Below are 12,712 nucleotides of genomic sequence, written 5' to 3'. Positions count from 1 at the left end.
ACTTAATTTATTTTCTTCAAACATCATTGTTGAAAGGTATGAAATAAAAGTAAATAAATGTACGCTTTTCCATAATCAAAGTGCATTAAGCAGCGCTGAAGGTATTTGTTTTTCTACGACTAGGTGCTTTTATTTTGGAAAAAGACGGGGATTTGGTGTATGGAACAGAGATCTCAACTTCCGGAAAGGATTGTGTTTCGCATACATCTCTCATAAATAATTTACCTTCCTGGTTTGACGGCTACCTTGTCAGGTAACTCATCATCATACATTGACATATCAGACGTCATTACAGAAGTGTGTGTAAATGTCGTTATATGTTGTTGTCGTCGTCGTCGTAAATATATTTTTTTTCTCGCTGCTAGCAAGTTAATTCAAAAACCAGTGTCTCCTGCTCGACTGGTTAGCTCCAGCTCGGACGCGCTAGCTCAAAGGTAACGTTAGCAAGCAGAGGTACGAGCTATCCGTCACCTGCTAACTCTAAAACGTTTCGGTACTCGTTACATATCAATTCACCTACTTGCTGTGGAGATAACCTAACCTGAGGACTTGGGTGGATTGACGCCAAGTGTTATTAATTTTGCGGTTGTTTACATTTTGTACTCCGTGTTCCGTCTGGCGCTGTGCTAATCAACAACATCCGTCTGGTATAGGCTTCGCTGAGCAGCAGCAACTTGGTTAAACGTTTACGTTGATGTGTCAGCCTCGGCTATGTAACGCATGTCATTATTGTGTCTCATGTTATCTGTTGTATAGTCCTACCATCATTTTCCACCGATGATTTAATTTTCTGGTGACATAAAACTGAGTAAGTACAGCCGCTCCTTTGTTCTCTTGTTGTGAATGTCTGATCGATGGAACATAATTCATACGAGACCCACATTAATCACCAGCCATTTTACATCAGGTGTTTCGTAATGTGGAGTAACCCTGCAATACTACACCACCTCAATGTGAATGCACTTTGTATTATTGTTTTATATACTAATTGTAGCCTACAGGAGCATCCTGTCTTTGTTGTAAACAAGTCTGAGGCTATTCAGACTCCAATGTAGTGATACTGTACATTTACTGTATAACTCAAAATACTTACAAAACGCATACAGCTTATTATCAAGGATAGGCCTACACCTAAATGGGACATTTTGGAGCGGTCTGTTTATTGTTGCTGATACCTATTCAATAACCTAAAATGGTAAAAAGTGTAGTAAAGGCACAATTGTTTGATTGACTAGTTTATTTCACCCCATAAAAGCTATGTTGGAGCACTTTCACCATTGGCTGCATTATCAGATAAAATATTATTATCCAAACAAGATTCAGTCCTGCAGCTTTTGCTTTAATATGCACCTTTGCTGGTATTTATTAGCAATCATGTTGAATCATGTTTGCTTATCTTTGTTGAGCTCTATGTTTAGATTTGTATCTCTCTCTGTGAATTTGTTTTCTGCAGTATTTTTAGAGCTACGGAGTAGGGCCCGACCGATATGGATTTTTGAGTGCCGATGCCGATTATTTTCAGAGAAAAATTATAACGATTAAATCGGCAGATTTTTTTTTTTTTTTTAAATCCCCAAAATATATATTGAAAAATTTACTTTTTTGAACCCTTAAATATATATAAATACGTGTTACTGTTGATAGGTGTACAGGAACTTTTTATTTATTGAAATATTCATTATCTAAAAAAAAATAAAGTGTTACAAATATGTCTAAAGTGACATGATGCATTTTTAAACTCAGACATTAAGCATTTTATGTAACTGCACCCAACCCTCTGGATCTCCCTCCCTCCAAACATCAGCATCTCAGACTAGATAAACTCATTCAAAAGTCAACTCAAAACTCACCTCTTTAAGAAAGCATATTTACACGTGACTCCATTCCAACCCTTATCTTTAATTTGTCAGTATTTTGTTTTCTTTTTCTATAAGTATGGTTTTCTATATGTATGATGTTAAGTGTCTTTGAATGACCTCCAATAAAGCACTATATAAATTCTATCAATTACTATTAACAGTCAAGAGATGACCAATGACTCTGCTATTGGTGTCAGGGGGAACTGTCAAGTGTGAATTAATCCAATATATTACAACACACCTGCTGCTGTTAACAGGCTATAACTTTAATGTTATGCATGTAGGCTAATTCCGGGGCAGCAATGCATCTCACTCAACATGATTGCTTGAATAAAAAAAGGAAAAAAAAGAAATCGATTGCCGATTTTTCGGAGATGTGCTATAATCGGCTGATTAAATCGGCCGGCCGATATATCGGTCGGGCCCTACTACGGAGAGTCAAATTGCTTATGTAGGTCAATAATATACTAAGCCACTGATGTTGTGTGTGATTTTGGCATGCTCAGGAGGAAATTTGATGTTCCATCGGAAGCAGAACCCAGAGGCTGCGAGTGGGTCATCAGGCGGTCTACCCATGTCAGGCCGAAACGGGTCTGCAAGTGATGCAGACTGCCGGATCTCTGAGGACTGCCGTGTCCCGGATGTTGAGCTGATGGAGCTGGGGCCACTGCTGGAGGAGGGAGGGGGGCGACCGGCAGCGTCTAAAGGCCTCCATCAAGAGGTAGGAGTACCCATTGAAACAAACTCTCAGGGGAAAGTTGTTACGGCTACAGTGGCTCCAGCATTGTCTTGTGATCTGTTTCAAAGGGAGCTGCGATGCTTGCGGATGAGGAAGAGGATGATGACGAGGTGGAGGAGGTCCTGACCTTACCCCTTCAGGCTCACCACGCCATGGAGAAGATGGAGGAGTTTGTACACAAAGTAAACAAGTTCTATTCAATTGATCAGTATTGGTACAAATTCAGAGATAACTTTAATAGACTAACTATTTTCAGTGTTTGAGGTTTGTGTGCACATGTCAGCACTTGTTGTGCAATCTGGCTTCACTTCCCTGCCCCCGGCCTCCTCAGTTTCAGTGTGAAAGGAAGAACACACATTTCTATAGAGCTGCTATGAATATAATAGTTACCTCTGGTTCTTTAAACAATAAATTCAGGTACCTTGTGTTTGTTCTTGTTGAAAAATCCAATAAATAAATGAAAAAAAAAAAGAAAAGTGCAACATACTGTATATCGTCATCAGACTTATGACTCTTCGGGATACAAAGATGTTAAAGAAAGAAAAGCGAACGAGAATACAAGAGGAGAAGATACACTCAATTTGTTTTTCATACTAATTGTGTTGAACAACTTTGTCTTTGTTCGTAATAAATGGTGAAAAAAAAAATCAGCCATTTTTAATCTTGCAAAGTTCAAAATTCAAATGTGCTAGAATAAAGAAAGGGGGGAAAATACCCTTGTTTCCCATGTGGAGCCAGCTTAAATATTGCATAAGCCACAGTAAATGAGCTGTCACTCAACGCCCTGTTCATCTCGAAGGTGTTTAGCAGGTAAAGTAGAATTCCTGGTTTTAGCATTAGCAGTGGGGTAAATTGACATACAGTTGCAGATCTGGGAAAACTGCAACAACCTTGACTACCCTGTGAATGCGGTGGAGTTGAGTGAAGGGTGTGAATTTTATAACAACACTGGACGGGCGTGACACACAAACCCATTAACATGGGAGACAAGTTTCGGCTTGCAACCTAAAAAAAAGCATCGAAATGCATGTAATCGAATAAACCTGATCAAAAAGATCCGGCCAACTTACTGTTAACTGAATGTTAAGTAATTGTCTATTCAAAATGTTACTTTTTGCATCAACTTCACAGACCTTCTCTCTGAGAGCCATTTATGATGTGTTAAATGTATGCGTCTGTGAGTGAAACCTAGTCTTATTTTTTAGGTTTGGGAGGGACGCTGGAGGGTTATCCCTTTTCACGTCCTGCCAGAGTGGCTCAAGGACAATGATTACCTCCTGCATGGACATCGCCCCCCTATGCCCTCCTTCCGGGCCTGTTTTGGAAGCATTTTCAGAATCCACACTGAGACAGGAAACATCTGGACACATATGTTAGGTGAGAGTAAAAAAGTCTTGCATAGCATTCTTAAAATAGTTTGAACAAAAGGATTTCTGCAGTTTGCTTACAACCAAACCTGTTTTTGAACTTCTCTGGATAGCTTCTATTTATTCTATAGTTGGCTTTTAATAAAACTGGTCTATTTTTCCCCCTTAGGGCTGATCCTGTTCATTGGTCTGGGCACATTAACCATGCTGCGACCCAACATGTATTTTATGGCCCCGCTGCAAGAGAAAGTGGTGTTAGGGATTTTCTTCCTGGGGGCTGTGCTCTGCCTCAGCTTCTCCTGGCTATTTCATACCGTCTACTGCCACTCCGAGAAAGTTTCCCGCACCTTCTCCAAGTAAGGCCCCAAACACTGTTTCACGCATACTTGCAGTTTATGCCTTTTAGATAATCATTTTTAAGTGTCAAATGTCTTTTTTCATATGTTAGACTCATTGCTCTTGGAGGAGACAGGTTTCAATTTCAGGCATCTATATGTTTCTTTATACTGGAGTCCAACAAGTGATACACCAACAATAATCATACAGTAGAAAATGAAAACATAATGTTTCACTGTGTCAAATATCCTCAGACAAAAAACTGAACCGTGAACTTATCCTGCTGAACCTGCCACACTTCCATTTTTTTGTGCAAGTGTGGGTTAATGTGAGGCACTTTGAAACACTTAACACTGATCTGTGGTTAAAGCTGGTAAAAAAGAGGCACAGCCAGCACTGTAGCATCAAGTTTATTTATCAATTGAATACTCACTTTATCGCAAATGCACAAAACTGCCTCTTCAGAGCACGTCTGAAGTGTTCATTGTATGCTGCCGTATCCATGTTAAGTCATTCTGTAAAAAATTACCATGAGGAAATATATGCATGTGTTTTAGTAACATTAGAAAAAAAGCAGCTTTCTTGCATCCAGCAGATGTTCCAACTGTTGTCTCTGTGTCTCCCCTTTTCTTCAGGCTTGACTACTCGGGCATTGCCCTTCTGATCATGGGCTCCTTTGTGCCCTGGCTGTACTACTCCTTCTACTGTTCTCCCCAGCCTCGACTTATCTACCTCACCATTGTATGTGTCCTGGGCATTGCGGCCATCATCGTGGCCCAGTGGGAACGCTTCTCTACGCCTCGTCACAGGCCTACACGCGCAGGTAGGCCTGTCAGTTTATACAGCTGGTTGGTCTGGGTTAGAAATGTAGTGTCATCACATATCTGTTTTTTTTGCCTTTTCTGAGCTGTGGTGGTAAGCCTATTGTAGAACAAACCACGTATAAATGCCGAGGAAACGCCGATAACATGCAGCGGTTATGAGTGAATGTTCCTGTCTTGTAGTGTTAACAAATTTATTGTAAACCTAGAGTGACTGAAAAGACAATGCCTCTTTCTCAGGTGTGTTCATGGGTCTTGGACTAAGTGGCATTGTTCCCACCATGCACTTCACCATCGAGGAGGGCTTCGTTAAGGCCACCACAGTCGGCCAGATGGGTTGGTTCTACCTGATGGGCGCCATGTATATCACTGGCGCTGGCCTGTATGCGGCCAGGATCCCCGAGCGCTTTTTCCCCGGCAAGTGTGACATCTGGGTAAGTATTTGATGTGTTTATATTACATAACAGAGCTTAGAGTCAGGTGGTTAGTTATGCCTCATTTCCAACGAGCAGAGTGGCTCGGTTTGGAGCGGCTCAGTCCGCTTATTTTGGTGTTCCCATTGCCAAAAGTTGGGTAAGGTCCCAAAATAAGCGTGCTGAGCCGCTCCTATTCTCGACACTACTCCATTAGGGTACCAGCCGTCTGAAAGGGTGCCGGAAAGGTGGAGCTACTCACTGCCGTCCGTTGATTGGTCTAAAGAATAATTTATTTGTTAAACCGCTGTGTGTAGTCACCACTGGCGTAATTCGCTCACAACACGGGTGGAATAAATAGGCTATAGGAGCAGCTGGTTTGACCAAGCAAAAACGAGAGACGGCTGGCTTGACCGCAGTCGTTCCACGCACGCACGGCCCAATACTCTGACCCATACTCTGGCGCCGGCTATCGCGCTCCTGCCTAAACCCCGGTCCTCGCCTACCTAAAGGATAGGGTCTTCAATGGCAATGTTTTTGATTGCAGATTGTTGCTTTTTATATCACATAAAGAATGAGTGAACAAGGAAGCAGTTTTAGAAACCGCTATATAGACTGGATATTTCTTTCCTTTGATTGATCAGACACATGATAATGAATGAAACTGATTATGTACGTCTCTTTGGTTCCTTCCAGTTCCACTCTCATCAGATCTTTCATGTCCTGGTCGTGGCTGCGGCATTCGTCCACTTCTACGGGGTTTCCAACCTGCAGGAGTTCCGCTACGGCCTCGAAGGAGGATGCACAGATGACACTTTACTCTGAGGGGCCTGACTGTGACTTACTCATACCTATTTTCTTTCTAGTCCCACATACAAATCAGGCGCACACACACACACACACACACATACACATACACACAAATGCTGCTGGAATTCAATATAGTCAGCTATTGCTCCTTCTGTACTTGTGATTTGCTAACATCTTGTTTGAGTTTTGGTGGTATTTCTGTTCGGCTCTTTTTTGCTTCAATAAAGTAGCATCAACTAGCCATTCAAGTATGGAGGGCATCTTCGACAGGCACTACTACTTCAATAATTATGAGGCTTGAAGTCTGCATTTTCAAGTAAGATGGAAATGAGATTCAAACCAAAATCACTATTATTATTATTATTATTATTATTATTATTATTATTATTATTATTATTATTATTTGTATTATTATATTATTATTGTAGTTATTCCTGTAACTGATGGTCACTTCTTAGAAGCTCTCCTAGTATCCAACCACACCATAGTCTGTTACCATTGCACAAAGGGTACAGAGAGTATTATTTGTGCTGTAGCAGAGGGCACATACTGTAAACCATTCCCTTCCTCCCTCCCAGTTTCCATGCAGGTTAGAGGTTAAATGTACTCTTCGTCAGGAGTTAGGTGTAGAGCAGTCCTTAAGGATTTAGGTGCTTGAGGGGCTTGCAGGGGCGTGTATGTGTAAGGGGAAGTAAACAGTGTGTAGAGGTATCAAGATGTTTTTGTGCTGACACGGATTGTCCAGCTTTCTGTTAAAACCTAGAGGAACATGACAAACCCACCTATGCCTGTTCTGCAATAAAATATTACCTGTACTCTGAAGGCCCAGTGAATACCCTAAAATATACCGTAGAACTAAATTAGATCCATTATCAAAATAACAGAAAGCTTAAATTCCATAAATAGGATCATAATATGTGTCTGAGGAACACTAGGTGTAATGCTAATCAGAAATGTATCAGAATTAAGCAGTTGGATACTTCAACAAACTTTCTGCGTGTCTTTGAACATTGTATTCAAATTATTTGAAGTTCCTTTGCATTTTTCTTGCATCGTCTCAATTGACAAAATTGCCAAATAATTGGTTTTCAAATAACATGATGGAACAGAGAATCTGCAACTGTGCAAAAGATGTGAGCTCAGTGCAGCTTAGACTAGGATGCTTAAAGTGATGAAGTTAAAAGAACTCCCCTGCCATAATAATATTTCAGTCAGACAACACATCAGTGATTAATTCACAAGTAATTCCTGGGCTGCGCACAATGTACAGATCTTGATAGGTCAAAATTGTGTTTTCGTCTGCTAGAGATCTTTTGTGCTGGATTTTCGATGCAATGAGAGGTGTAAATATCAATGCACCTTATTGTACAGTACACTATTAAATTCAAAACTTTAAATCGCCATTGGGGTTTAAAATGTGTTATGTATGATTGATATAAACGTTTATTATTCCTGTGCCTTAGGCCAACGGAAATGTTTTTAATAAAACGGCCTATCTTAACAGTCAAGGGAGCTTCAAAGATTTCCGGATGTTGACTTTTCTTTCCTTGCCATATATACAATCGAATCATTATTGAACTTACAACTCCATTGATAGGTTGTATCAACTGCTGTTTAAGACTCCTTTTTCTAGATCAACTTATTCAAGCTTTATTACAAAGACTAAAACAATGTGTACTCTTGACTTTGTGTAATGTCCTGTGTAGAAAGTGATAAATCATACATTTCCCTGAAATGTAAACATAAATATTTATTAATGGTAATCTTGGAAAATCATTGTAATAAATTGTTTTCCACATGTACAAAACATTGTGTCTAGTTGTCTTCAGTGCATGTTCAAGGTTCAGGCAACATGAGCAGATATAGTGACGTTAGCAGATTATATATGTTTCTTACAATAAGTCATAATAGAACTAAACCTTATTACCGTTATTAAAACTGACAGACAAACTTTTGTGCAGTATCAATATCACTGCTGTTTTGCTCACACATTCACTAATCTCTATTTAATACAATGGAAAAGTTTAACATAGCAAGGCTTTTGGATATTTATTTTATTTAACTGTGTAGTATTACAAAATGCTTATATTAATGGATTTCCTGGATCGAGCTGTATTAAGTACATATTCAATGGGACTGCTGATCTCCCACGAAAAGCCAGGTGGTAGAAAAAGTACTTTCATTCAGGTAAACATTTTAATTAAACACTTTTACTCGTGGTATTTTATAACACCAAAAACGAACAGTAACAAGTAAAATATTTATTTATTTCTGCCATAACTGCTTAACCAAATTTAACCTTTACAGGCCATCTTATATCTTCAAGTATCAACTTTGGTATTTAGAGACAATAAGAAGAACAACACTGTCGTCCTAGACATTTCTGTATTACATGTATTTTCAAACTTTCCATTCTACTCAAAGATCTTCGTATTACGGAACCAAATGATTGCCAAGTGTTTCACTACGAGAGCAATTAGTTGCGGATACACTTCAGGACCAGCTAGTATGCTAAGCTTCAGCTAACCTGTCTGTCTTACGATTTGGTCCTCGTATTCAATCTTGTTTTTACTCCGACATTTAGGTACGTTTTATTGGACTTTATTCATACCTGTGTTTCTAACATTGCCGGATGTATTATGTTGTACTCTTATCTAAGTGTAATGGATCCAGTGTTAGCATGGATGTTAGCGTAAATGCATTTGGGCGGGGCTTACAATTAGTGTGTGTTGTACGCATACAGTGCTATAGCTTTAAAGAACTAACGCTATTCTGGTTAAACGACACTGATATCTTGTCTGTGGTTCGGTGTACAGACTGTCACAGTTGGTGTTGGCGTGGATAATTAAAAATGTAAACATAAGTGAGTTTCTTTGTCACGGACTTCCGCATTACAGAGGTTCCGGGTGGTTCCGGTCCTGTCACTCACTCCGTGTTCGCCCCATTTCTCTTCGTACATAATATAGTCCTTATGGGAAGTCACTGTCTATTGATTCAGTAAGCTTTGGCTGGTGTCCCGAGTATTTTGTGCATTAAAGCTTTTTTGTTTGTCAGGTTTTCAGATGGAAAACGATCAACAGTCCAGTGATATCACGGACAGGTCCGACCTGGTGTCTGAGGACGGAAAGAACAGCAAGTCGGTGGTGTGTCAGCGCTGCGGATCCAAGGTGCTGTGCCCAGGGATGGCAGTGTTAGCAGAGAAAGAGGTAGATAGGCCTATGTTTGTTGTATGACAAGTGGGGCTGACACTTCAAACTCTGAGTAATTTGCTTTGCATGTAATTAATGTCGGTCCACAGGCCATACAAATCAAGACAATATTTTTTCTAATATTTCATCCAATGTTTTTTTTAAATATATATTGATTAATTATTATGCTGGATATTAAAACTAGTGGCACATTGAAACTATGTGATCTACTCAAATCAAATACAATATGAGGCACTTAACTCTTTATGCTAATGTATACTACCACAAGGCCTACTTTTCATAGCATTGTGCTTTTACTCTGCTATATTTAGATGAGCTGGAGTCATTCATTCATTTATAAAAACATTTGTTACATTTCTTAAACGTGTTGAAAGTGGTTAATAGCTTCACCTCTAACCATCATCAAAATGCATCAGCAATAAATACTCTAGTAGGCCTATGATTGTAGGTGATAGTATAACACTCACAGGAGCAAAGTTCATGCTTTGAGTAATTTTCTAGTCATTTTGGTCACATTTTAAATGCAGGACTTACTTGTAACGGGAGAATTGTTTACACTGTATTGTTACTGTAGAACGTACTTGCTACTAACTAGGATCTGAAAACGTATTCTTAACACTTAATAAAACGAAAGGCAGCCTGTCAGCATGCTTGTGCATATATCGCACACACATCTGCTGGGTGCAGTTTTCCTTTTGTACTGGTGTTTTTGAGTTATTTCACAGTTTTGTTTTTTTTCCTTATCCGAGGCTGTGTTTTCTCCCATCAGCTGTTCTTACCATCCATGCGGAAAAAGAGTGGCCTCAGTACCACAGAGGGCTCGGTGGACGGGGACACTCTGAACGACCACTGGTTTGTGGACGACATGTACACTTTTGAGAACGTGGGATTCACTAAAGACGTGGGGAGAATCAAATATCTCATCTGTGCGGATTGTGAGATTGGACCAATCGGATGGCACAGCTTGGACGACAAGAAAAGCTTCTACGTGGCTTTGGAAAGGGTGAATCACTCATAGTCGACAATGCATATGTGAGCCCATGAGAACTTTAAAAGAAATGTGTTGACAGTCTATGCATCTTTTCATGTATTTGCTTCCCAGCGTTTACACCTTTTCTTAGTAAAATGATAACAAAAGTCTGTCACTTACAATTTCCTCTATTACACTAACAACAGTACGGCCATTCTGTTTTAATAAAGATGTTTTGGGAAGCTGATTGCCATCCTGCAGCTGTTTACTGGATAGAAAATAACATTAACTATGTGTAAAATTCATTCTAACACAAGTTAGTGCTTTTTTGATTTTTTAAATAGTTTAGTACTTATGTGAGCAGATCAATCAATTAACATCAAATAACTATTTTGATAATTGATGAGTCTGAGCAACAAAAGCACCAATGATTTGCTCATTCCAGCTTTATAAATGGTGTGATTTTATGTGTTGTTGTTTTTATCATTGTAATTTGAATTGATGTTGGGTTCAGGCTTTTGGTCAAACAAAAATCCATTTCAAGATGATTGGTGGGGCTTCAATACAATATTAAAAAACGGAAATAATAATTTGGTGCATTCCTAAAGAAGTTACTTACTTTTTAGAAAAGGCAGGTGTGTGTGCGTGCGTGCAGTAAAAATGCAGGGAGTGCCTTCCATCTTATTTGAAGTGAGTACCATAGTCTTCTTCTTTTTTTCCATTTCTGTTTTTAGTTTGTCAAATATATTCAGTTGTAGGATTGTTATGCCCTCACAACTATCAAGTACCCAAAGAGGCTAATTCAACCCATATTAAAATGTGCAGTGAGTTGTATGTAAATATCCGTAGACAATGTCCCCAATTATTCTGGCTTATCCACAGACCTTACTAGCCTGGTGCTACCAGACCATCGTACTTCATTTCATACTGAAGGGAAAATGAAATTTGGCCGGAAGTAGGAGGGCGGGCGGAGCCAGGCTAAGACCTTACTGTAATTTGAGCAAACCAGCCCATCAAAAAACCTCTACGCATTTATTTTAAAGTGTAGTCTTAAGTTAGCCACTAGATGTCATCATTTCAGTATTCATAATATGACTTCAGTCGGCTTATTGCTCCAATATGAATGATTTGGTCATTGTGTGTGTTGTGCACCTGTCATCTTAAACTACCCCGCCAGCTGAACTCAGCTATCCAAACCATTTGTTTCCCTTTGTGTGTTTTTAAGCATTAATTGTGGATGTGCACATTTAGTGTTATCAGAGTGATATGTTCAGAATACTAAAAAAAAGGGTCATTAGAAAATAGCCTATGTGTGGAATTACAGCAGTTGTACAAATGTTTATCATTTTAAATGAAGGATTATAGGCTGCATATGCTTCATGAGATTTAATTTTTCTGTACAAAATACTCTAGACCATACACAGGGGATGATAGGGCATGAAGCTTGTGTTTTTTGATGGGGATTTTGAGCTCCTTGTAATATGTACAGTTGATTTTTTCTCTCAACAGTAAAAGACACCTGTCATGTATACCCGTAAACTTTACTGTAATATCTACAGGAAGTTCAAATGAAACAGAGAACAGGGAAATTCAAATCAGTCTTGTATGCAAAGTAAAACTATTTATTTATATATATATATATATATATATATATATATATATATATATATATATATATATATATATATATATATATATATATATATATATATATATATATATATATATATATATATATATATATATATATATATATATATATATAGTTGTGTGTTGTAGCTGTTAATATTTAGCAAGTAACCATATGCACAATGGGAGAACATGTCATAAACTAGGCCTATAAACATGAGATTAAACCACTGACAGTGTGGCAAATTTTCTAAATATAGGCTACTATTTCGCACCTATGTGCTTAACACTGGAGTCATTCATGAGTTCGCATAAAAATAAAATAAATAAAATGTTTATTATTAAAACACAAACAGGCTCAACATATGACTCGAGTCTCCACCAATCAGCGACCTCCTCTAGACCATTTAAAAACGAAGTTCCGGTCGGCGCGCAACGATCTAGTGGGTGTGCTCGATTAGAAACCCAGACGTACCGCGTGATAGGTCTATTATTTGGGCTCAGCCGGGCGGGGTGAAGAACAGGAATCCAATTCATTACATTTGTAAAGGGATTGAAC

The 12,712-nt window shown here is 38.8% G+C and overlaps 2 protein-coding genes across 4 annotated transcripts; both read left to right on the top strand.

The window, feature by feature from the left end:
• The first annotated feature begins 154 nt into the window (after positions 1 to 154).
• Positions 155 to 8,136, top strand: adipor1a (adiponectin receptor 1a). 2 transcript variants are annotated; one of them, XM_080026435.1, is made up of 8 exons: positions 155 to 253; positions 2,366 to 2,580; positions 2,667 to 2,780; positions 3,804 to 3,975; positions 4,135 to 4,321; positions 4,937 to 5,124; positions 5,363 to 5,556; positions 6,232 to 8,136. In XM_080026435.1, the coding sequence occupies exons 2-8, from the start codon at positions 2,377 to 2,379 to the stop codon at positions 6,358 to 6,360; spliced, it is 1,188 nt and encodes a 395-aa protein (XP_079882561.1). In that variant the 5' UTR covers positions 155 to 253; positions 2,366 to 2,376; the 3' UTR covers positions 6,361 to 8,136. The 2 variants fall into 2 exon arrangements, with proteins under 2 accessions (XP_079882561.1, XP_079882562.1); XM_080026436.1 differs by lacking the exon at positions 155 to 253 and adding an exon at positions 522 to 808.
• Positions 8,137 to 8,812: 676 nt separating this feature from the next.
• Positions 8,813 to 11,715, top strand: rabif (RAB interacting factor). Of its 2 annotated transcripts, XM_080025747.1 has the most exons (3): positions 8,813 to 8,929; positions 9,400 to 9,551; positions 10,324 to 11,715. In XM_080025747.1, exons 2-3 carry the CDS (start codon positions 9,408 to 9,410, stop codon positions 10,570 to 10,572), a joined length of 393 nt encoding a protein of 130 aa, XP_079881873.1. In that variant the 5' UTR covers positions 8,813 to 8,929; positions 9,400 to 9,407; the 3' UTR covers positions 10,573 to 11,715. The 2 variants fall into 2 exon arrangements, with proteins under 2 accessions (XP_079881873.1, XP_079881874.1); XM_080025748.1 differs by lacking the exon at positions 8,813 to 8,929 and having other exon boundaries at positions 9,290 to 9,551.
• The last annotated feature ends 997 nt before the right edge of the window (positions 11,716 to 12,712 follow it).

Source organism: Ammodytes marinus (genome assembly GCF_949987685.1).
Source record: "Ammodytes marinus genome assembly, chromosome: 4".
In the NCBI taxonomy this organism is placed as follows: Eukaryota; Metazoa; Chordata; class Actinopteri; order Uranoscopiformes; family Ammodytidae; genus Ammodytes; species Ammodytes marinus.
This window is presented reverse-complemented; position numbering and strand designations above follow the sequence as displayed.